This window comes from Carassius gibelio, chromosome A9, assembly GCF_023724105.1.
Source record: "Carassius gibelio isolate Cgi1373 ecotype wild population from Czech Republic chromosome A9, carGib1.2-hapl.c, whole genome shotgun sequence".
Classification (NCBI taxonomy): domain Eukaryota; kingdom Metazoa; phylum Chordata; class Actinopteri; order Cypriniformes; family Cyprinidae; genus Carassius; species Carassius gibelio.
Genome location: NC_068379.1, coordinates 2,916,180 through 2,943,017, shown reverse-complemented (window position 1 = coordinate 2,943,017; position 26,838 = coordinate 2,916,180). Strand labels below are relative to the sequence as shown.

The 26,838-nt window shown below is 36.9% G+C and overlaps 1 protein-coding gene across 1 annotated transcript in view; it reads left to right on the top strand.

Annotated features, from left to right (window-relative positions):
- Window positions 1-25,068, top strand: part of LOC128019430 (UDP-glucuronic acid decarboxylase 1-like) — a 58,747-nt gene extending 33,679 nt beyond the window's left edge. Inside the window, exons 9-15 of the mRNA XM_052605415.1 lie at window positions 551-672; window positions 10,407-10,526; window positions 12,629-12,672; window positions 21,476-21,536; window positions 23,974-24,031; window positions 24,115-24,218; window positions 24,345-25,068. Coding sequence (XP_052461375.1) covers window positions 551-672; window positions 10,407-10,526; window positions 12,629-12,672; window positions 21,476-21,536; window positions 23,974-24,031; window positions 24,115-24,218; window positions 24,345-24,476 — 641 coding nt within the window. The 3' untranslated portion in view covers window positions 24,477-25,068. The remainder of the gene's footprint in view (window positions 1-550; window positions 673-10,406; window positions 10,527-12,628; window positions 12,673-21,475; window positions 21,537-23,973; window positions 24,032-24,114; window positions 24,219-24,344) is intronic.
- The last annotated feature ends 1,770 nt before the right edge of the window (window positions 25,069-26,838 follow it).

Here is a 26,838-nt window from a genome sequence, read left to right as displayed (position 1 = left end):
AGAACGGGCTTTAATTTACTGGTGTTATCACTCTTCAGCTTTATAAAGTGGTTCATTTTAGATAGGATGTCCATACGTCCTCTTTTTCCTAGACATTGAGACCAATCGATTATAGAAATTAGAATTTGACAAAAATGCCCATCCCTATATGAATGACATCATTGCTTCTTTATGTTAGTTTTGGCAAATATTATGATGCCTTTGTTGCATAGACTAAAGCATGATGATCATTGGACTTTCTAGCAGGGCAACCATCTGAAAATATACATCCAAATCTACTGAAGCTTAGTTCAGAGTTTGGTCGTAGAAGGTTCTTGAGTGACCTGTTCAATCTTATCAAAAATTCAGTGAACTGGAAGCTTTTCCATGAGTTAAGAGCAAAACATTATTATTATTATTTTTTTTTTTTATGTCAATGAAATGGGTGTCTGGATGTTATATTTTAGTTTTATATTATGTTTTAGTTCACCCTCTTGTTTTACAAGTCCATGTGATTCATAGATCCAAAGGGGGTTGTGTTTCATATTTGTGTGTTTGTGTCTTCAATTAGACCCAGAGGTGCATCCCCAGAATGAGGAGTACTGGGGTCATGTAAACCCTATTGGCCCTCGGGCCTGTTATGATGAAGGAAAACGTGTTGCTGAGACAATGTGTTATGCCTACATGAAACAGGTAAGAATGATATCCACCCATTCATTACTGCTTGCCACTGTTTATAAGTTGGATTTATGCATTTAAGTTTATTTATCCAGCTCTTAAGGTGTATCAAAGGTCCCGTTTTACGCACTTTTTTTAAGCTTTGATTGTGTTTACAGTGTGCAATATGTGTTCATGTTTCGCGTGTAAAAAACACAGTATTTTTCACACAATTCACCTATCTCTATACCGCTGTTTACACTGTCATTAAAATGGCCAGATGTCTTCCTTGGTCTATGAAGCCTCTCCTTCAGAAATACGTAACAGGTTCTGATTGGGCCAGCGGTTCCTGTCTTGTGATTCGACACCAGCTTACAGCACGCTGCCCTCCTGCTAACGCGATTGGACTAGTTTTGGAGTATTTTTGAGAAGCACTTGAAGAAATGATGCACAAATTTCTACTATTGTTTATACATCAAAGGGCTAAAATTTCTATACTTGGAGGAGTGACAAATATTTGTATGGGATGAAAACAAGGGAGTCGGTCAAACTCACAGCAGCATAGCTGGATGCACGGTTTGATGAGAAATGGTAAGCCAAACCATTGGCAGCATTTTTAGATGGAAACAGTGGGTCTCATCCATGCATGAATTTGTGCTTGGAATCTGCATACGAACATTTTCATGAACAAATCATGATTGACCAATGACTTTCGTACTAAAAGTCATTCTAAATCACATATGGAAAAATAACCTACTTTGGATAGCTCTATAAATGTGATAAGATTAAGCTTATCCATTAGTACATTAATAAAAATTTAAATTCCTCTCTCTCTCAATCTCGAATAATCTATATATACAGTCTTGTTCAAAATAATAGCAGTACAATGTGACTAACCAGAATAATCAAGGTTTTTAGTATATTTTTTATTGCTACGTGGCAAACAAGTTACCAGTAGGTTCAGTAGATTGTCAGAAAACAAACAAGACCCAGCATTCATGATATGCACGCTCTTAAGGCTGTGCAATTGGGCAATTAGTTGAAAGGGGTGTGTTCAAAAAAATAGCAGTGTCTTCCTTTGACTGTACAAACTCAAAACTATTTTGTACAAACATTTTTTTTTCTGGGATTTAGCAATCCTGTGAATCACTAAACTAATATTTAGTTGTATGACCACAGTTTTTTAAAACTGCTTGACATCTGTGTGGCATGGAGTCAACCAACTTGTGGCACCTCTCAGCTGTTATTCCACTCCATGATTCTTTAACAACATTCCACAATTCATTCACATTTCTTGGTTTTGCTTCAGAAACAGCATTTTTGATATCACCCCACAAGTTCTCAATTGGTTTAAGGTCTGGAGATTGGGCTGGCCACTCCATAACATTAATTTTGTTGGTTTGGAACCAAGACTTTGCCCGTTTACTAGTGTGTTTTGGGTCATTGTCTTGTTGAAACAACCATTTCAAGGGCATGTCCTCTTCAGCATAGGGCAACATGACCTCTTCAAGTATTTTAACATATGCAAACTGATCCATGATCCCTGGTATGCGATAAATAGGCCCAACACCATAGTAGGAGAAACATGCCCATATCATGATGCTTGCACCTCCATGCTTCACTGTCTTCACTGTGTACTGTGGCTTGAATTCAGAGTTTGGGGGTCGTCTCACAAACTGCCTGTGGCCCTTGGACCCAAAAAGAACAATTTTACTCTCATCAGTCCACAAAATGTTCCTCCATTTCTCTTTAGGCCAGTTGATGTGTTCTTTGGCAAATTGTAACCTCTTCTGCACATGCCTTTTTTTTAACAGAGGGACTTTGCGGGGGATTCTTGAAAATAGATTAGCTTCACACAGACGTCTTCTAACTGTCACAGTACTTACAGGTAACTCCAGACTGTCTTTGGTCATCCTGGAGGTGATCATTGGCTGAGCCTTTGCCATTCTGGTTATTCTTCTATCCATTTTGATGGTTGTCTTCCGTTTTCTTCCACGTCTCTCTGGTTTTGCTCTCCATTTTAAGGCATTGGAGATCATTTTAGCTGAACAGCCTATGATTTTTTGCACCTCTTTATAGGTTTTCCCCTCTCTAATCAACTTTTTAATCAAAGTACGCTGTTCTTCTGAACAATGTCTTGAACGACCCATTTTCCTCAGCTTTCAAATGCATGTTCAACAAGTGTTGGCTTCATCCTTAAATAGGGGCCACCTGATTCACACCTGTTTCTTCACAAAATTGATGACCTCAGTGATTGAATGCCACACTGCTATTTTTTTGAACACACCCCTTTCAACTAATTCAACTAATTGCCCGATTGCACAGCCTTAAGAGCGTGCATATCATGAATGCTGGGTCTCATTTGTTTTCTGAGAATCTACTGAACCTACTGGTAACTTGTTTGCCACGTAGCAATAAAAAAATATACGAAAAACCTTGATTATTCTGGTTAGTCACATTGTACTGCTATTATTTTGAACAATACTGTATATATATATATATATATATATATATATATATATATATATATATATATATATATATATATATATATATATAAAACGTAGACTACTTAAACGAATGAATTTGATCACTGGGCTTTGCTTTGCCTACTCCATATTACTATGAATGAAAAGTATATTGCTGACTGTCTGTCTTTTTTCCGAGATCCGCACACACACACTGAATGTCCTCTCTGATAGCGCACTAGAATGCTCAAAATAGCACATACACATTTTGAGAGGACAGAAAAGCGCTCTTTGTTGAACTTCCACCACTGAAGCATGTTGTCTGAATCTGGTTTGTCTGCAAGTCGGCTGCCAAGATACTCTGCTATTTCAGCATCGATGGAACTATTTTATTTTATTTTATTTATTTCTTTTTTTTACTGCAGGGGCTGGGCTTTTCCCTCAATATGTCTAGACAGAGTGGTTGGATGTGGTAGAGAATCTCTCACATAAAATATACCATATTTAGCGGCTACGTTACCAAAAACAGTACTTAAATCTCACTTTAGTGGGTAAATATAATGCAATGACTAATTCAAGTCTATCGGGCTGCCTGTTAAACATCTTGGCACTACCTAAAAGATGTGATCACAACAACAATCATCTGGCTCTCTGGATCTATATGACATCTTAATTTCCATAATTGTAATGTCATCTTGTTAAACATTGTTTTATGATTGATTGTCACCAGCCTGTGGTGCAACGTTTTTTATGTTTTTCTTCACTCTCAGATTATCTTTATATTCACTGTTCCTGTAACACATACATTGTCACTCTGCGTATCACCACATGAGAAATGCTTCCTCACAAGATTCATTTGAATATCATCTGAGTTGTGGCATCTGGCTTATTACTTTTTTTTTTAAATAAAATTCCATGACATCACAGAAGGTTAAAAGCAAATTGGTCACAGAGAGAAAAAATGTGTCTGTCTTTATGCTCAAAACAATTGTTTCTGTTTACCACCTTTTATGCAAGTTCATGACAATTTTTTGACAACAGCCCGGACCTAGAAATGGAACATTCTGTGTCCCGTTGCATTTTGTCATCTCAATTTTTTTCCTTTATTATTTTTTTCTATTTTTATTTTCCTTTCCTGCACAATGGGGATGTCCTTTTTAATACATATCAGTCCATTTGTCTCTCAGCCATGTTAATCTTTGTGTTTGAAGTATTACGTTTTTCTGGTAAAATCTCTTACTTTCACAATTTCAAACTTAAAGGTGTAGTTATACATTGTTTAAATGGATGAATAAATTGCATTAAAATATTGATCTTCTAGATGCTAAGTGAATGCTCAGAAGACACGGAGAATGGGAGCTGTACTTATTGCTTATGGTTTATGCTATTTACTAAGGCTACACAATATTGTTTGATGATGATAAAATATGCAATCGTTTGTTAAATAATTTGAAATATGATATGTAATATTATAAGGCTTTAGAAAAGCATGTAAAATAAATTTTTGTTATATTTAAATGTTTAAAAACAGAAAACAATTGCATATGTGATCAGAGTGCAAATACAGACACACAGGAACCCTAAGACAATCATGTGCCCAGTCTGTTCTTGCTACCTGCATCAACCTAAAAGTAGGTACGTTTACATGGACACTTTTTGCTTCCATCGCAATTAATTCATTCTGATCGACGAATCTGAACGTAAAGTTTCCACGAAAAAAAAGTGCTCTACCTGACTTTTAATTGTAATAGTTTCCTACTTCAGTGTGTTACAAACATAATTTCGGGGTCTTTTTTGAAAGAAGACCCTTTGGGCTTTACTTTTTATTAACCAGATTTGATAATGCTCAAAAATAGGTTAAAAAAATAAGTTATTACTGAAGTGCCTTGAATTTTTTTTTACCACACTTAAATATTCTTTTTTTATTTGATATTAAAATACATGAAATGAGTCCTGGAGCAATCTAGAAAAGTAAAGGGTTGAAAGCCACATGTCTCATGAGTTTCTATTTCAAATCTGAATAAGATTTCATGAAATATAAGAAAATATATTTCCCAATCGTATTGAAGGCTTCTACAAACTATTTAGTCAGTAAACATACCACTGCATGTGTTTTTCAGTTATAAAACACTAGACAGAAACTTAGACATCATATAAGTGATTTATTTGAGCACTAGAAAAATACAATAAGAATAGTTTGAATAAGAAAATTAAGATTAATAAGAAAAAAACAACAACAAAAAACAGGATTTAACTTTGTTTGCCAATTACAAAACATCCTGAGATTGCTAGAAATGCATCATTTACTATGAATTACAATGCAAATAAGTGTTGATGGCCACTTATACAATGTGCCAGAGTAAATAATCCACTCTCTCTATTCATATAGACGCGTTCACTTTGATAGCCGTGATCATTCAGTGATAGTGAGCTGATTTGGGCTGATTTGCACTCAAACAGATGGTAATCATGCAGATACATTCACATTCAACATAAAACACATTCTCACATATATAAAAACTGTTTAAAAATAAAAGAAACAAAGGCGATCGCTGTAAGCTCCGCCTCCATCAGCTGACAGGTGCGTCAGAGCGCGTCACAAGCTCTCAGGAGATAGCGCCAAATTCAAATAAACTATCTTTCGCCTATCTTTTATTCATTCTTTTTTCTGGTGGATCGCCTCATTCTGTTTGTGATACTGTACGCTGCAAAACCATGCCGTGTTTTTACTACCAAGACGCAGTTTCCGACCGTGAGTTATTGCATAACGGATGCAAACAGTTCTGTCGCTGAAGAACTGAAACGTAAACAAAGGAATTATGATCCATATCACAACGTGATTGCTTCGTTGGACTAAACGTGCTTCATGAGATGTCGTTCAGTGGACCCTTACCTTCCTAACTAAACCAGGATTTACAGCTGTGGATGTGTTTATGACTTGTTATTACGACGGATCTGGTATGCACAGCGTTTCCATTGTTCATGTTTGTATGTGTACTGCTTACACAAATGTAGCAAATACAGTCTTTATAAGCTTTCCATTGAAAAACAGCGATGCTTGAGGCTTTTATAATGATACATAGTTTGTCAAGATTAAATTTGTCCCGTTTCATTTAATCTATTCATAAACACTGACACGTGCAAGTTGAAATGCGTTGAGGACGAGGACATCTTTGTGCTGGGGATAAAGTGGTCAGGTTAATATGTACTGCTTACATAATAAAACTGTAAAAGTGCCCCTTCCTGCACCCAGAACCAGTCGTCTGTTGAAGAGAGTCTTAACCCTGATGAATGCTGTGGCTTCAACATATCAAGAGCATATCCACTACACTTCCACAGCTCTGACAGCATTGTGTTTACTTCGCACCAAAAAAAAATCACAAATACTTATGATATGTGTACTTAATATCCATTAACCCATGTCTCATTTGTTTTGTTTGAGTAGCTATTATATTCATGGAAGTCCACTTTGTAGATTTGCAGGTTGGTAAAACACATATGTGTCACCTTTGACCTCCATGTGTTGTGATGTGCCTTTCTTCCAAATGACTTAATTAGTCCACTGCAATCCCTTGTGCCGTCTCTCCATCCCTTACATCACCAGCACTTCCCTTACGAGCTTCCTTCGTCTGTTTGGCCTTATGGCTCTTTCTCTGGCTGTGGCTGTAATTCATGTCTGTGTTTCTGCTGTCACCTCAGTCACCAGGAGCCTGAATTGCAGCTTTCCGGTATTGTTGAGACCTGTCATTGCTCTGGAAATGATCTCTCAGTCCTCATTCAAACTAATGGAAAGCACTGATGTGAAGCCTCTTTCCCTGAAGACAGCTTTGCTCTCATGCTGCAAACTATTCCTTACAGTTTTCTTCCAGGCTATTTTGAAGGTGTAATTTTGGTCGAAATGTGATTAACTTCGCCACATATTAATTTAATCACCACACCACATCTTTAACTTGAGTTGGTATTGACAAAAATTTAAGAAGGGTGCAAAAACTGGGCCTGAAATCAGTAAATGACTTGAGTCGCAACTTGGTTTGTGTACTCAGCACAGCCCACTGATTTTATTTATTTTATTTTATCTTTTTTTTGTAAGTTTTATGCATTTTTATCGTCATCAGAAATTTGATCGCAACTGAAATGTGTCTTGCTCACACACATGTTCTGTAATCACATGATAGCCTTGCAATCAGGCGAGTGCCTTTCCTTGCTAAAAAGGCCACTTAAATAGGCCGTCCTTGTTTTGCCATTGTTACGTGTAGTCTGGCATTTTTGCTGCCCATCCTTCATTTATAATGCTATTCATGAGTTTTCATGTTTTTATTCATGTCCACATAGTTCATTATAGAGCTGCTGGACCCAAAAACCCAACTATTCTTGTTAAAATTCCAGTATCTCTTTTATGTTGTTTCAAGACCAGTCTTTGTTAGTTCAGTTACTAACCCTCACACAGTCTGAGGAAAAATAAGAATAGTGAATTTTGGAGGCTTGGTCACTAGGGCTGGGACAACGCGTCGAGGTCATCGATGACGGCGACGCAAAAAATATGTCGACGCAAAATATGCGCATCGATTCGTCGACCTGTTTTTATTTCTCTAAAAAACGTTTGCAAAATGTTTACCTTATGTGCGCTGAATACACATGATGGCCGGATCAACATTCTGTCCAACGTTATATAACCAATCCAGGAGTTTTCCGGAATTGATCTTTTTTTTGGCTGCTGTGTATTAATCAAAATCATTGATCAAAATCATTCACACGTGCTCGTGCACTCACAGTCATCAAACTACACGAGCGCTGTCTTGCTCTGTCTCTCTCTCTCTCTCCCTCGTGCATATTAACCAAAATCATTAGACACGATAGAAAAAGAGCGGAACGCCAAAGTTTCACGTGGAGCATTTGGAGATTTTTTTTTTTTTGGAAAGGCACTCTCTGTATTAGCTTAAAGCCCTCAAGTTTACATTGGTTACTGTATGCTTTCAGTTGCTCTAAACAAGTATTTTAGGTGACCTTTTTTATTGAATGCTAGACATCAGTTGTTGTTATTTTCATCTGAAAGAAGAACTGTTTTTCAGTAAGCTAGGCCCTATGTGTTCAGTAAGCTTGTTTCAGTAAGCTATGTGTTTTCAAGGCTTCAAGGTTTTATTGAATGCGATCTCTATACAAGTGCAAAGAAATGCATTCTTAGTCAGTCTTTTATTTTATAATTTTAAGAGCAATAAACATATATTGCAATGTTAAGGAATTCATGTTTTTTTCATTCAAACATGTAATCAACATGTATCAATTGTTAGTAGTCATTTAATGGGAAGATAATCGAAATCGAATCGGTCTGGAAAAATTAATCGTTAGATTAATCGATGCATCAAAAAAATAATCGCTAGATTAACCGTTTAAAAAATAATCGTTTATCCCAGCCCTATTGGTCACTTAACAGATTTCTAATTACATTAGGGCTGCGCAATTGATCCTAATACAATTACTGATGCCACAATTAAGAAAAAGTCTACTTGCATTATTCTACGCGCTTACAGTGCGTGTAATTGGACTTAATAGTTTGTGCACTGCTTAAAGGAATAGTGGTAAGATGTAGATTTTAAAATATTTTGTCCGGTCCCATTTTATTATGCAGAGATCATAAGTAAGCCATTCATATTTTAAATTCCCTGAATTATGTGATGCAGACAGGTCCATAGGGGTCTTTTGGAAACATGTTTTGAAACGTCATTATTTTTGCTGTTCCATTGAATAGGGATGCTATTTGAACAGAAATAAACAGTTTAAATTATTGACTTCTTTGCTTTGCTTCTTCCCTGTGATCTTTCTTTCGATTATTATTTTCTTCTTATTTTACTGATGTGACCATGTCTTCTGGCCTTTACACCCTGTTTGAATTGAGATTGCTTAGTTTGGCAAGCTTGGGGCATTGCGGAGAATACTAAGTGATGTGTTACTTCAAGATGGTAGAGTGTGTTTGAGTAGAAGTTGTCAACCTTTTTCGACCTAGAGACGCTCCATGACACACTCAGCCACCCCAGAGATGCCATTAAATGATCATGACAGATTGATGCTATATCATTACTTTAATTATTAATGTTAGCAGAAATGAAAGGTATAGGCCTAGTTCATCCCGAAATTGGACGTTCTGTCATAATTTATTCACCCTCTATATAAGTATAACTATATAAGAATACAGCCCATCATTGTAAAGCAAAGAAACATCCTAACTCAGAATACTATTCCATCTGTTTAGTAACCATGAAGATTTCACTTGACTTGACTTGACTATTGAAGAATATGAATCCATACCAGTTTCCAAATAATATTTTGAAATGCTCTATGGTTTTTTTTAATACCTTATTTAACCAGTGTTAATTTTGGCAGGAGTCTTGGTCTTGAGACAAAAATGCTTAAGTCTTAGTCACATTTTAGTAATTTGAGTCTTTCATGGTTTTAGTCAACAAAAATGCAATGACTTTTCATCAACTTTTAGTCGCTACTTTTAATCAATAGTTTTAACCAAACTGTAGTTATTATGTAGCTATTTTATATGTAGTTTTCAGATTTAAAAAAAGTAGTGGCTAAAAGTTGACAAAAATGCAATGACTTTTCGTCGACTAAAACTATGAAAGACTCAAATTACTAAAATGTGACTAAGACCTAAGCATTTTCGTCTCAAGACCCAGACTAAATAAAAAATGCCTGCCAAAATTAACACTGGTTCAATAAGGTATTACTTTATCACAGAATATCTGTTTTCGGCAGCACTTGTTTAGTTTAAAAGTAGACATGTCAAGCTTTCTATAGATATAGCTCTCATGTCTCTTCGTTGAGTGTTCACGGAGTTACACTTCATTTTAATGTTAAGTTTGTAAATGAAGATCAGCGCAGACAGCACACCTTGTTATCTTAATTTTATAAATGTCATCAGATATTATTTTTAGGCCGTCAACGTCTCGTCTTAGTCACAGAAAAGTTTTGCGTTAACAAATATTTTCCGTTGTTTTCTTCGTTAATGAAATTAACACTGTATTTAACATTGCACCTCACATTGACTACGCAAATGAAATATTCTGAGTCGGATACACAGATCATTTTCTTTTGGACATCTGTACTATGGGATAACCTGATTACAAGGAGCTCATGTATCAGTGCAGGATTGTCAATACAAAGAATCAGTGAAACTCTAGTAATACATTTTGAGCTACAACTGCATACAATCCAGAATAATCACAGTTTGTGGATTAATTAACACTTGCTGCTGAGCTCATGGTGTTCATAGGGTTTGCATGATTCTGTGTCTCACAGGAAGGTGTGGAGGTGAGAGTAGCTCGGATCTTCAACACCTTCGGGTCTCGCATGCACATGAATGACGGGCGAGTGGTCAGTAATTTCATTCTGCAGGCTTTACAAGGAGAGCCGCTGACGGTAAGACCCATTCATCTCGCTAAAATAATGAACCAAATGCAATGTTAATCAAACCACCTAACTCTCAGTTATTCCTTTGACTCATTTCAGACTCGAACAGAGTTACAAATGGGTATAACTTCAATTTATGACTTGTGAAATTAAACGTGCATAAAAAAAAACACATTTATTACATTTAAGTTATTTTAAGAACTGTCATCTCAAATCGCGAATTATTTTACGATAAAAAAGATGTTCATGGAAATTACATGAATGAAGGCGTTGTGGGGCCGAAACGTCATGTTGTTTTATTAATGAAGCTTGAGTGTTGCTCCTTTGTTCAACTCGTGGAAATTACATTTATTTTATTTTTTTTAATGGTTAATTTAATTCTGGCATTTTAAATACAATTAAATAATATTTTCTCACTTTTTGCATTGGGTTGGGTATCGAAAATCGATTCCAATTCCAGAATTTTGTCAAATTAAAATTTCCGCCCATCGATTACTATGTGCACATCTTTTGATTTTCCATCTGTGAGGACCAGACTCACTATTCTAAGTGCTCCTGTGTTTGGCAACATTTGCGATTAGTAAGTAACAGCTAGCTATAATATTTGTGATAAGCAAGAGAGGTGTTATCACCAACGTGACAGCGCTTTAATTAAACAGATCGTTAAAGATCGCAAACACGATTCAAACACCAACGTGATCTTTCCTAAATGACAACAGTTCAGCTGTTAAACCTTTGACGTGTGCGATCACAACAGTGTGATCAACTTTCTGTTCATCAGTACTGGGATAAAAGTTTATAGTTTGGATATAAACACTGATGTGTTAGGCAGCAATTAAAATAGAGTAAATCATCTTTTGAAAGTAGTTTGACATTTCAAATAAAGATTCATTGCTTTCATTTGTTACACCAGTAGGTGGCAAAAATGATCTGTTAAAAAATCTATTGGTCTTTGAATCATTCATTTGAGAGATTCATTCAAAAACACTGATTCATCCAATAATGAAACAAGTAAATATTAAGTGAGTCATTGATATTTTGTTAAAAAACAAATCGCATGTCATTTATAAATAAAAAATTCTCAATTCATCCAGAATTGTGCAGCTCTATTTTGCAAACAAACAGGTCTTAATCAAGTCCAGATTTTATGTTGCCGGTTATTTTTGTTCATGGTATTCAGTTGCAAATACATGCTTTGCAAAAAGAGACAGAATACATGTCTAACTATCTAAATGTTTAAATATATTTTTCTTTTTTTCTCTCTTTAACCACATTGGACTCTAAACTGGGAATCGATACGCAGATGTGGAATCGGAATTGATCAAATTCAAACGACACCCAACCCTAGTTATGAGTGACAAGCAGACAGCAAACACAAACAAATGCTGAATTGAGTGCCGTGTGATGCTTGTGATCAGTAGATTTGAAGAAAAAAAAAGAAAGAATATTAGTCGAATTTAAAATAAAAATTTGCATTCAAATGCAAAAATGATGCTTTTGAACTTCAGCTGGATGTCAGGGAGCCTTTTCAGTGGCGCAGTGATGCACTGATGATTTAAGTGTCATTGTTGCCTGTTATGCCAAATAGCTCGTGGCACTTTCTTCCTAACCATCCATTTTCAAATAAACAACCTTTTCATGTGTCAATTCCCATTTTCACTTCTCACATAAGGTTTTTTTTTTTAATGACAGAACGTGGTAGGGGTACCAGATAGAGTCACTGGGTGACAGTTGTTGTCAGCTCATGTAGTGTGTCATCACATGTTGTGGATCATTTACATAGTGTCACATAGTGACGATGACACACAACGATTTCAAGACAGCTATTCATGCAGTCTGACCAGCACAGCAATCTGCCGACATTTAAAATCATGTCGTTTGTACTGGGCTTTAATGTATTTATTAGTCTATCCAGTTGAACCCAGATGTGCTATGTTTCCCATTTCTACCTTCAGAAAAAGAAAAAAAATTAATACAGAAATGTGAACTCTGACTTGAAGATTTCTCATACTTATTGACTGTTCCACAGTCACCTTGTAGAAGCTCCTTCTCTTGCATGTGCACTGATGACTGATTGTGATTTCTATTTGTTTCTCCTGCACTTTTTTCAGGTTTATGGTTCAGGTTCTCAGACAAGAGCTTTCCAGTATGTGAGGTAAGCACTGATAAAGAAAACTGCAATAGATGTATGAGGTGTTCATTTGTTTTGTTCCAATGCAAAAGTAGGATGACAAGCACTATAAAAAATGTACAACTACCATGAACTTGAAGAAAAAAGTATACAACACATTCATTTGTCCCTTTCTTTTTTCCATTTCCTTCCATTTTCATGTCACCTCTAGTTTCGTCTATTGTTGCTTCTAATGTTATTGTGCATGTGAATGATAAGAGTAGAGAAAAACCCCATACAGTCTCTGTAATGTCAAAATAACAGCACAAATAAAACATGCACAAACAAAATTATTAAAATGAGTCTGATCAGTACAGTCCCAGCTTTTGTCTTAATGAAATAAACCTCAGGGAAAAACAGACCTTCCTAACAGATTGCTCCATGGTGTTTTCAAGGACGGAGGTCTGCTTTTGATGGGATTACTAATGCCTTCTGGTAATTGCATTGAAAGTATTTCAAAGGCTGAACACTGTTTTTTTATTTAAAAGGCTGGAGAGAAGTTGTGTACAGACGGATAATATGGTGTTGCTTTGGAGGAAGCAAATTTAACATTTATTAATGGTCTTTGGACTCATGCCAATGTGATTTCTATGAAACTATAAGAGGGAAAATGCAAATGACTGGTGGATATGGATATACGTATATCCTTACAAATGTATATATGTGTTACATAAACATATACGCTAAATATACAGAATTTCTCATTACTGTTTCATTTTGCTTAATAAAGACTGTCTGGTTTATGCAGCTAATAGTACTCTAATGCGTTGTCATAAATGATGGAAAATCCAGTCAGTGGAAGGGACAGAGTTAACAGGCTTTAAATATGTTCTGGATTTTTACATAATATTGATAATATATATTTTTTTTATTTTCATAGGATAAATGGCTTCTCAAATTTAAAATAAATGTTTGAAGGGACCTGTCTTTGAATCTAAACATACTGTTGGTAAGCCAACCCTGTTCCAAAACTGACCAAATCAGGTGAAATATTATATTATTCAACTTTTTCGAACACGCAGAAGATATGCCGGTTTTGCCGTTAGTGGGCGGAGCTAATGCGCAAATGGCAATTTCATTGGCTGGTGCTCATCTGTTAGAATCCCTGTTTTGATTTCAGCAAATCAATTCAACCGAACGCAGACAATGTGATTAATATTCATGAACACAGCAGCTCATCAATCTGTAGTGCATTGTATATTGTTAGAATGCTAGTTGAATTAGTAGTAGTAGTAGTAGTATCTTTTAATAATAATTATGATTTTATTTTTTTTATTTTTTTACAGAAACCCTCAATGACCAAAAATATCTTAAGCACCACCACCGGTCTTAAGTTCAGTTAAAATGACAAATATGCATTCATACATGGTTATCAAGTTTTAGTTCAAATCACTAAAGTTGTCTCATTAAATAGTGCTTAATACCATAATATAATGCTTGACTGACTGATCAAAAAGCTAAGATTTAAGAAGCTGTGCCATTTTACAAATATATATATATGGGGCTATGAGGGGCCATACAAGACTTAATTCATTCTGGTACTCTCACACACTTTCATTCTCCTTTCACATGCATATATTCTTGCTTTCACACACATACATTCTCCCTACACATACATACAGTGGGGCTCAAAAGTTTGGGCACCCCTTGCAGAATCTGTGAAAATATGAGTAATTTTCAAATAATAAGAGAGATCATACTAAATGCATGTTATTTTTTATTTAGTACTGTCCTGAATAGGATATTGTACATAAAAGATATTAAAATTTAGTCCACAAGACAAAAAAATTGCTGAAATTATTAAAATAACCCCACTCAAAAGTTTGGGAACCCTTGGTTCTTAGTACTGTGTTCTGTTACCTGATCATCCTCGACTGTCTTTCTGTTTTGTGATGGTTGTGCATGAGTCCCTTGTTTGTTCTGAACAGTTAAACTGAGCAGCGTTCTTCAGAAACATCTTTAAGCTCCTGCAGATTCTTCAGTTTTCCAACATCTTTACATATTTGAACCCTTTCCAGCAGTGACTTTATGATTTTGAGGTGCACCTTTTCACACTGAGGACATTTGAGGGACTCAAACACAACTATTTAAAAAGATTCAAACATTCACTGATGCTCCAGAAGGAAACAAGATGCATTAAGAGCTGGGGGTGAAAACTTTTGGAATTTGAAGATCAAGGTAAATTGTACTTAATTTGTGTACCGGGAAACATACAAGTATCTTCTGTTGCTTATGAAGGGCAGAACTAAATGGAAAAAAATTATATTTCAACAAAATAAGACAAATTTGGCCATCTTCATCGTTTTCAAAAGTTTTCACCCCCCAGCTCTAAATAAATAAATATTATCATCGTGAAAAGGTTACTTGGCCTCAGTCCTGTTGCCAGATAGACGTATTATAAGCGTCCCATACAATCCATAATTCATTCTGGCACTCTCACACACATGCTGTACATTCTCCTTTCACTATATATTTACATTTATTTACATTTAGTTTTTAGCAGACACTTTTATCCAAATCGACTTGCAGATGAAGACCGTGGAAGCAATCAAAAACAACAAAAAGAGCAATGATATATAAGTGCTATAACAAGTCTCACTTAGGTTAACACAGTACACGTAGCATGGGATTTTAAATAATATAATATAAAGAAAACAGATAGAATAAAAAAAGAATAGAGCAAGCTAGTGTTAGAGGTCTTTACACACACACACACACATACATATACAATTGCATAATAAATGAAAGAAAATAGAATACAAAAAGATTAGAAAGGTAGTTAGATTAAAAAAAAAAAAAAAGTTAGAGGGTCAAATAAAGATGGAAGAGATGTGTTTTAAGCCGATTCTTGAAGATGGCTAAGGACTCAGCTGCTCGGATTGAGTTGGGGAGTTCATTCCACCAGAAGCGAACATTTAATTTAAAAGTCTGTAAAAGTGACTTTGTGCTTCTTTGGGATGAACAATCAAGCGACGTTCACTTGCAGAACGCAAGCTTCTAGAGGCACATAAGTCTGAAGTAACGAATTTAGGTAAATGGGTGCAGAGCCAGTGGTTTTGTAATCTATGTATTACAAATTATATGTATAAATATGTAATATATGTATTTACAAAAAAAAATATGTATTTTTGTAATACATATATATATACAGTATATATGAAGGGCCATACAAGCCATAATTCAAATATTTCATCTAGAGGTATATGGCTCCTTGGCTCCATGCTTAGAAGACTCATCACTCAGGCGGGGTGTGATATCAGAGCCATCGCTGGTTATTTGAAGTCTCACTATCTTGGTAGAACAAACATCTCCTGTAAAAGCAGCGTTCACTTAATTAGAACTGTGTAACATGAAACATGGGATTGACTGCAGAAGGTATTGTATCTGCTCTGTTAAAGATTGTTGCATTGGTTTGATCGGGCAGATTTAGTGATTTGTGCTCCAGAGAAGATATAGGAACACATTAGCACACATTTACCTGGATCAACTTTGAAGTTCATTTCTCTTTTGTAATGCTTGCTGCAGCACAGCTGTGCCTCAGTGTTCAGTGTTTTCTACACTTTTCATGCAAGTGTTATAATGGCTTTCTTTTATGTTTTAGACCACGAAATAGCAACTGTAGGCTTCATGGTGAAATCGCACATGGAACTGTCCGAGCATTATGGTGTGGCTTAGACTTGCCATGTCATTATTTTAACCCCACCCAGTACAGTTACAGTTAACAGTAGTAGACTAGGATGGACATTAGGTTGTGCTTTGAGGTAATTTTCACTGGGCAATTGCCTACACTCTCATAAGGCAATTTAATCAATTTAAATAAAAAGGAAAGAAAAAAGAATGAAAAGGAAATTATATATTTACACACCTAAGGATTATATCAACCAGAAATGAAGAACATATGTGCAGTGCATTCAGTGGTGTTTCAGAGTTGATTAGCCGAATGAAAAGTAACGTGTCCTCTTGGATTTTTCTCATATATGAGTAAACGGCATTTAAAACCGTAAACATAATCCACTCTCTTGCTCAATATTTAATTACAGCTTCAGATGCATGATATTATCATTTGCTAAAAGCATGATATACAAGAAGCACGTTCTGTGCAGAATAGTATTAAAATTAAACAGTCAAGATGAAATTGAAGTGCAGGCTTTCAGCCTTAATTCAAGGGGGTTGTACGAAAATATAACAAAATGGATTTTTATAGACAGTCACCCTATTTTCAGGGGTATTCATGTAATTAGACAGATGAATAAATAAAGCAATAAATGAAATACTAATTTTGATATTTTGTTGAGAATGCGTAGCATGTAATGACTGCCTGAAGTCTGAAATCCATGGACATCACCAAAGACTGGGCTTTCTTCTTTCTGATGCTTTACCTGTCCTTTACTGCAGCTGACTTCAGTTGATGTTTGTTTCTGGGGCTTTCTGCCTTTAGCTTTGTCTTCAGCAAGAAAAATACCTGCTCAATCGGGTTTTTTTTTTTTTTTTTATTCTTTACCCTTTCCAGTCATTTTTCCTTAACAAAATAAACATCTTAATAGAAAAAAATAATAATTTCTTCGTTTCTGCATGATGTTATGATTTTATCAAAAAGAATCCTCCAGTCATCCACCACAGTTGCCTTGCGTGAAAGTCCAGGCCTTTTTATATTGCTGAGCTCACCAGTGTGATCCTTTTGTCTCGGAAGGAACCAAACTGTTGATTTGGCCACTCCTGAACTCATAAACATGGGGATAGTTTGAAAACTTGGCTTTTCACAGGCTCTGACACCCCTGCCAGAGTCAGAGCCCACACCGCTCGAGGAGAAATAGCTTCGCTGCATGGTTTGATTCATCCTGAAGATACAAAACTGCTGGAGAGTTATCTCAAATAAGCAGTGTAAACTCTGTGAAGAGAAGATAGACCCATATAATTGATCTCATAGTTTTATTAAAGGGAAAGAGACCAATTCACATCCTTCTTTCCAGCTATATCGACAGCTCAAAAGCACCTCTTGTGGTTAGTGTTTAGCAAAAAAACTCAAAGGAATAGTTCATCCCAAATATGAAGATTATGTCCTTGATTACTCCCACTGATATTATTCCAAACCTGTTTTTGTTTGTTTTGTTTTTTTGTATTTATCAGGATCAGCTTTGGCCAGTAGGTGTTCGAATCGGACATTATTTTAACAGTGCCGTGTCTTTTATTTTGACAGCTCTGAGAGCTCCAGCACCTGAGCGCAGATGTTTAAACAGATCTTATCCTCTGTTTCCATTACAAACTTAGTTAAACAGAAGAAAACTAAATGATAAAGTGTTGTAGTCCTCTAACACTTTTCCACATACCGTAGGCATTCAGCAAACAGACATCTATATCATTTCAACAAGACTTACATTTAATTTTTTTCATGAACCTCGCACAGCAGATCCAGCTGTTAGATCTTGTGAAGTGTGAAATTGTAGTCTGCATACGAATGCTTATACAGTATTGTTCAAAATAATAGCAGTACAATGTGACTATCCAGAATAATCAAGGTTTTTAGTATATTTTTTATTGCTACATGGCAAACAAGTTACCAGTAGGTTCAGTAGATTCTCAGAAAACAAACAAGACCCAGCATTCATGATATGCACGCTCTTAAGGCTGTGCAATTGGGCAATAAGTTGAAAGGGGTGTGTTCAAAAAAATAGCAGTGTCTACCTTTGACTGTACAAACTCAAAACTATTTTGTACAAACATTTTTTTTCTGGGATTTAGCAATCCTGTGAATCACTAAACTAATATTTAGTTGTATGACCACAGTTTTTTAAAACTGCTTGACATCTGTGTGGCATGGAGTCAACCAACTTGTGGCACCTCTCAGCTGTTATTCCACTCCATGATTCTTTAACAACATTCCACAATTCATTCACATTTCTTGGTTTTGCTTCAGAAACAGCATTTTTGATATCACCCCACAAGTTCTCAATTGGATTAAGGTCTGGAGATTGGGCTGGCCACTCCATAACATTAATTTTGTTGGTTTGGAACCAAGACTTTGCCCGTTTACTAGTGTGTTTTGGGTCATTGTCTTGTTGAAACAACCATTTCAAGGGCATGTCCTCTTCAGCATAGGGCAACATGACCTCTTCAAGTATTTTAACAAATGCAAACTGATCCATGATCCCTGGTATGCGATAAATAGGCCCAACACCATAGTAGGAGAAACATGCCCATATCATGATGCTTGCACCTCCATGCTTCACTGTCTTCACTGTGTACTGTGGCTTGAATTCAGAGTTTGGGGGTCGTCTCACAAACTGCCTGTGGCCCTTGGACCCAAAAAGAACAATTTTACTCTCATCAGTCCACAAAATGTTCCTCCATTTCTCTTTAGGCCAGTTGATGTGTTCTTTGGCAAATTGTAACCTCTTCTGCACATGCCTTTTTTTTAACAGAGGGACTTTGCGGGGGATTCTTGAAAATAGATTAGCTTCACACAGACGTCTTCTAACTGTCACAGTACTTACAGGTAACTCCAGACTGTCTTTGATCATCCTGGAGGTGATCATTGGCTGAGCCTTTGCCATTCTGGTTATTCTTCTATCCATTTTGATGGTTGTCTTCCGTTTTCTTCCACGTCTCTCTGGTTTTGCTCTCCATTTTAAGGCATTGGAGATCATTTTAGCTGAACAGCCTATCATTTTTTGCACCTCTTTATAGGTTTTCCCCTCTCTAATCAACTTTTTAATCAAAGTACGCTGTTCTTCTGAACAATGTCTTGAACGACCCATTTTCCTCAGCTTTCAAATGCATGTTCAACAAGTGTTGGCTTCATCCTTAAATAGGGGCCACCTGATTCACACCTGTTTCTTCACAAAATTGATGACCTCAGTGATTGAATGCCACACTGCTATTTTTTTGAACACACCCCTTTCAACTAATTCAACTAATTGGCCAATTGCACAGCCTTAAGAGCGTGCATATCATGAATGCTGGGTCTCATTTGTTTTCTGAGAATCTACTGAACCTACTGGTAACTTGTTTGCCACGTAGCAATAAAAAAATATACGAAAAACCTTGATTATTCTGGTTAGTCACATTGTACTGCTATTATTTTGAACAATACTGTAAATGACAGTCTGTTTGTTCAAATTGGATGCGGACAGGAGAATTATTAATTTCAGACAGTGCTGCTCAAGCCCCTCATGTAATGTAAAACTGTGAGATTTGTTTTAACCGTTTTGTCGTTTGCCAATCAGAAATTTTAACTCCGATCACTGAGACTATTGAGATCACAGTGTGAGGTCTAATTCATGTGTGAAGGACAAACGGGTGGGATGTGATCCACACAAAGAGGGCTTGAGTATGAGTAATAGTGAGATTTGTCTTGGTGTGTTTGAGTCTGTCAGTCCTCTTTATAACTTCATTCATTTTCTGACAGCCCATGCTTTAGGCGAGACTGTCGAGAAAAGGCCTGCTATGAGAATATTTGTTATGGGGCACAAAACCCTTGCCAGTTTTACCTAAACATAATGTTATTCACATTGCACTGTCAAATATAATAATGATTAATAACTGCCTTGCACAATACATCTGCTCTATTTAATAAATCCATAGGTTTCGAACCGGCACAAAGCAACTAGCAATTCTTCCAACAACAAGCGTTTTTTTCACACTGAGCTATTACTGTGTCAAGCAGCAAAACTGCTCCACTTGACAAAATAATGGCTAATCAAGAGAGTTTTGAAGTGTGTTTAGAAATGCAGTAACATCGAGTGACATTTTGGGCCAATGAGATTGCACGGTGGTTGGGGCTACAAGGGTCCATTTGTGCAAAAATGTATCCTTTTCAAAAAAAAAAAAAAAAAGTTTTTATATTTACATTTTTGACAGATATAATGTACATTTTTGTTTTCATTATCTTGTTAACACTTGATTGTTTCTAATAAATAGGCTGAGGGAGTGAACGCAAATCTTTTACGCAAAACTAAAAAATGATGTTAGTTGTAACTTTTGTTCACCATGACGTTTACCCAGCAATTGGCTTTTTGATTGTGAGATTCCCGGAAATGTGAAAAGAAAGTCCAAAGAAACCAATCGATCGAATAAATGCGTTATCATTTCTCATGTGTATTGGACAGTTATTAGAGAAGTTAGTGGAGGCAGATAACTGAACTTGAGGGATATTGCACACTTCTCTCAAGCTTCCTCTCGCTGTAGGCTGCTGGGACTCTCAGAGCTGAACTGATCTTGAGAGCCTTAACCATTCGTTACTCACAATCTGCATTGCGTCCAATCAAGCCTCGGCATATCAAATTAAAAGGTCTTAAGTATCGTAATTCAACTTGAACTAGCAGTGTTCGTCTGGTTCCTTTGTCCTTGTGGAGGTGTAGATGACAACACCTGAGGTGTTACTGAAAGACTGTTGTTAATGGTCTTAGCATCATGGTGCGGTCACCTCTCTGAGACTGAATGGATTGGATGTGTGCTGGAAGTCTTACACTGAATTGAAAAGCTGATGTTGAAGCTGAAGGTTTGACTCAGCTGCCCCACTGTGTTCATGCCCACACACACACACACACACACACTCTTTCTATGAAGGAATTCACAAATATGTGTATGAAACACCCTGAAGGGCAAATGAACTGTGACTCAATCATATTACAGGATTTACAAACTGCCAAAGGCCTCTATTCAATTAATGAGTTTAAATAGTCTTTTTCATTGTATTTCCATTGGAGGCATCACATCTGCATCATTCTTTCACTGTGCTTTCATGACGCCACATACTTTGGTTTAGGTGTTTCTTTTTCTTCCTTCCCAGTGATCTGGTGAACGGCCTGGTGTCCCTGATGAATAGTAACATCAGTAGTCCAGTTAACCTGGTGAGTTTAGCATTTTTCCTGAATTAATTTTGCCTTCAGGGCTATTCACACAGTGAGTCTCTCTCTTTCTCTCTCTCTCTCTCTCTCTCTCTCTCTCTCTCTCTCTCTCTCTCTCTCTCTCTCTCATGTATTCAGTAATTGTTACTAAATGGTAGATAGAAACAGTCCAATAATTAGCAATGTAGCTCCGCCTTTCAGTTGTGCTTTAATGTTGAATGGTTAGTTACCAATCCTTTTAAAGTCAATAGTAACAACTAAAACCATAGAACAACAAAAAAGTAAATTATAAACTGAAATATATATATTTATTTTTTCTGCTAGTTGTCAAGAAAAGTTTAGCTTTAAAAAATAATAATTTAAACAGTACATAAAATGACAATTATTACAGAAACCTACAGTATTGTTCAAAATAATAGCAGTACAATGTGACTAACCAGAATAATCAAGGTTTTTTGTATATTTTTTTATTGCTACGTGGCAAACAAGTTACCAGTAGGTTCAGTAGATTCTCAGAAAACAAATGAGACCCAGCATTCATGATATGCACGCTCTTAAGGCTGTGCAATCGGGCAATTAGTTGAATTAGTTGAAAGGGGTGTGTTCAAAAAAATAGCAGTGTGGCATTCAATCACTGAGGTCATCAATTTTGTGAAGAAACAGGTGTGAATCAGGTGGCCCCTATTTAAGGATGAAGCCAACACTTGTTGAACATGCATTTGAAAACTGAGGAAAATGGGTCGTTCAAGACATTGTTCAGAAGAACAGCGTACTTTGATTAAAAAGTTGATTAGAGAGGGGAAAACCTATAAAGAGGTGCAAAAAATGATAGGCTGTTCAGCTAAAATGATCTCCAATGCCTTAAAATGGAGAGCAAAACCAGAGAGACGTGGAAGAAAACGGAAGACAACCATCAAAATGGATAGAAGAATAACCAGAATGGCAAAGGCTCAGCCAATGATCACCTCCAGGATGACCAAAGACAGTCTGGAGTTACCTGTAAGTACTGTGACAGTTAGAAGACGTCTGTGTGAAGCTAATCTATTTTCAAGAATCCCCCGCAAAGTCCCTTTGTTAAAAAAAAGGCATGTGCAGAAGAGGTTACAATTTGCCAAAGAACACATCAACTGGCCTAAAGAGAAATGGAGGAACATTTTGTTCTTTTTGGGTCCAAGGGCCACAGGCAGTTTGTGAGACGACCCCCAAACTCTGAATTCAAGCCACAGTACACAGTGAAGACAGTGAAGCATGGAGGTGCAAGCATCATGATATGGGCATGTTTCTCCTACTATGGTGTTGGGCCTATTTATCGCATACCAGGGATCATGGATCAGTTTGCATATGTTAAAATACTTGAAGAGGTCATGTTGCCCTATGCTGAAGAGGACATGCCCTTGAAATGGTTGTTTCAACAAGACAATGACCCAAAACACACTAGTAAACGGGCAAAGTCTTGGTTCCAAACCAACAAAATTAATGTTATGGAGTGGCCAGCCCAATCTCCAGACCTTAAACCAATTGAGAACTTGTGGGGTGATATCAAAAATGCTGTTTCTGAAGCAAAACCAAGAAATGTGAATGAATTGTGGAATGTTGTTAAAGAATCATGGAGTGGAATAACAGCTGAGAGGTGCCACAAGTTGGTTGACTCCATGCCACACAGATGTCAAGCAGTTTTAAAAAACTGTGGTCATACAACTAAATATTAGTTTAGTGATTCACAGGATTGCTAAATCCCAGAAAAAAAAATGTTTGTACAAAATAGTTTTGAGTTTGTACAGTCAAAGGTAGATACTGCTATTTTTTTGAACACACCCCTTTCAACTAATTGCCCAATTGCACAGCCTTAAGAGCGTGCATATCATGAATGCTGGGTCTTGTTTGTTTTCTGACAATCTACTGAACCTACTGGTAACTTGTTTGCCACGTAGCAATAAAAAATATACTAAAAACCTTGATTATTCTGGTTAGTCACATTGTACTGCTATTATTTTGAACAATACTGTATTTTTTCTACAGCTTTTAAGAATCTACTGTTAATTTACAAATGTAATATTTTTATAATTGTTTGTTTGTTCTATAATACATTAATAATTCATACAACTTAAAATGTATTAGCACATGTAGTAATTAATATTAATTAAATTTTTAGTCATTTGATTGACATGAAAATGTCTGTCATGATGAAACAAGTAAATTTGTGCAATGTGGACTGAACAAATATTATACATTTAAAAACCACCACAGTCTATTGCCTGCCACGTTCTTTCCATTTTTCTGAGCTATTTTTTAACCTTTATATTACATTTGAGCTGATAGCACTTTCCACCAGGCACGTTGTCTTTCATCTGAATTGCTTGGCCTTCAATCTGATTCAGTTCAGGTTCCTCTCCAGCCTAAACCTGTTGATCTCTCTCCCCTTCTTTTCTCTCATCTTCAGGGAAATCCAGAGGAACACACCATACTGGAGTTTGCGCAGCTTATTAAGAGTCTAGTTGGTTAGTAGATATTCTATAAAATTGCGAATGGGGTTTAAGAATCTGTGATTAAAATAACAGCACACCGCTGATCGTCTCCGCAGTGAGCCGCAGTCATATTCAGTTCCTTCCAGAAGCACAAGATGATCCACAGAGACGACGGCCAGACATCCGCAAGGCCAAAATGCTTCTGGGCTGGGAACCTGTGGTGAGTTATAATGAATATTAGGACCATTTTATGTGTTAAAAAATCTTGTATGCATGCTTGAAAGTCTCCGTTATGGTTGATCCAGATATAATGCATTGTCTAATAAGACGTGTTATGTGTTTGCAGGTGCCACTGGAGGAAGGCTTAAACAAAACCATCCAGTACTTCAGCAGAGAGCTGGAGCATCAAGCCAACAATCAGTACATACCCAAACCCAAGGCTGCACGCATGAAGAAAGGAAGAGCCAGACACAACTGATGAATTGTGTTGATCTCAGGAGGACTGTAGACGTTCAGCAGCCATTATACAGCGCGAGTTCCTATCCCAAACTTAACAGATCCAACTTTTAGAAAAATAAGATTTTTCTGATGTTTTTGCGAATGCTTTGAAATGGAGCTCAGGCTGAGAGCTGACTCTAAAGAGTTTGTTTTTCAGTCAAGTGTGCCTCAAAGATATCCGATTTATAGACTTCGCCTTGCACTTTTGTTTGTCGGTTGTCCGTCTGTTATTTGAAGCAAGCTTAGACATTCTGTGCCGGTTTAATTGATGTGATCTATTTTTATTTTTTATCATTGTCAAAGCCAGAGGTGTGTTTGTTGAATGGACACCTGTAGGAAATTCAGAAAATTATTTGAAGATCTTGAATGTCTGGACTGGAGCAGGAAACCTCATCCAGCTCGGTCAAGAAATTTGGAGAGAAAAGCTTTGGAAAATGTTCATTCTGCTTTAATATTGGTGATGATTTTGAGCAAAATCAGTTGTTACCTTTGTGAAACTTCATACAGAACTTTGAACCTATTATTAATGTCATGTGAAAAGGATATTTTAATAAAATATTTACTGTATTGTATTTTTAACCTCACTTTCCCTGTTCTTCTGCCTAATAACTGTCCTCTGCTACATTTCTATTCATAAATCCATTTCTCTCTCTTGATTTTCTCAAGAGGAAGCACAAGCTGCAGCTGGAAGAAGCAAGCTGACATCACTGTGTGGTAAATCAGAGCGGTTATGTCTTGGAAACATATTCTTGGTGTTTTAGTAGTAGTCATAGTTGACATTTGGCCCGTGCCTGTATGAGTGATGCCCCGTGGGAGAGGGACGCTGGAGACCCCGGTCACTGGACTGGTAGTGGTCCTTCCAGTAGGCCAGATCCGTTTCGAGTCTCTGAAGGAAAAGGTTCAAGCGAAAAGACACAGAACACTATTATATTTACTGTTTAATCAATGTGCTTTTTAAGATGTGTCATCACAGATATACAATGCTTTTCTGCTCTGATGTAATTATCCTCTTGTGAATGATGATCACGGACAATTAGTATACACTCATCTAAAGGAATATTAGGAACACCTGTTCGATTTCTCATTAATGCAATTATCTAATCAACCAATCACATGGCAGTTGCTTCAATGCTTTCAGGAGTGTGGTCCTGGTCAAGACAATCTCCTGAACTCCAAACTGAATGTCAGAATGAGAAAGAAAGGTGATTTAATCCATTTTGAGAGTGGCATGGTTGTTGGTGTCAGACGGGCCAGTCTGAGTATTTCACAATCTGCTCAGTTACTGGGATTTTCACTCACAACCATTTCTAGGGTTTACAAAGAATGGTGTGTAAAGGGAAAAACATCCAGTATGCGTCAGTCCTGTGGGCGAAAATGCCTTGTTGATGCTAGAGGTCAGAGGAGAATGGGCCGACTGATTCAAGCTGATAGAAGAACTTTGACTGAAATAACCACTCGTTACAACCGAGGTATGCAGCAAAGCATTGGTGAAGCCACAACACGCACAACCTTGAGGCGGATGGGCTACAACAGCAGAAGACCCCACCGGGTACCACTCAACTCCAGGGGCGGAGCGGGGGGGGGGGGGGGGTGGTGGCTAATTGGGCTTAAGCCCCGAATGTTTTGTCAAAAGCCCCGAATCTTTTAGGTTTTTAAAAATAATTTCAACTTTGTTTAATTTCCTCTCAGTCTTTCTGACTGGAGCGGCAAAAAATGAAACAAAAGCACATACCGTGCGTGGTGGCGGACGGTAATGCATCGCGCATCACTCAGCTTGTTTGCCAACTGCCAATAAAAACTAACGAAGAAGAATATTAATCTTCTTCGTCGTTGTCATCAGGGGCTGGCGGGCTATTGTTACTATAGTTACTACTATTGTTACTGGCGGGCTACTGTTTTTCACCGGCTAACCGGCTGAAGTTATGGACATAACAAAGTTTTTTATACGGAACAGTAACAATAAACCTCACCGGCCAGAGAGAGATTCAGAAGCAGCGTCAGACGAACCGCGGACAATTGTTACAGGTTTGTGAATCCGTGACTGTATTGCTGACTATCTAGAGAGTTAACGTTAGTTGTTATTAAGATAAATTAGCCTAGTTGCTAATAGAGATGGGTGGATGATTTGTCGGATGATTTGTCGGATAATTTGGGGGGCGGGGGCGGGGTTCACTCGTAAAACCGAAACACGTAAAACCGAAACTATCTCAGGACATGTTTTACAGCTAATCTCGGCACATTAGTGGGATAAGAAGATACTAATTGAGAAATATAGCGATAAAGAAGATTAGAAAGACATGAGAAAGTATATTTCCTCCTCCTGATGACTACAATTTCTAGTA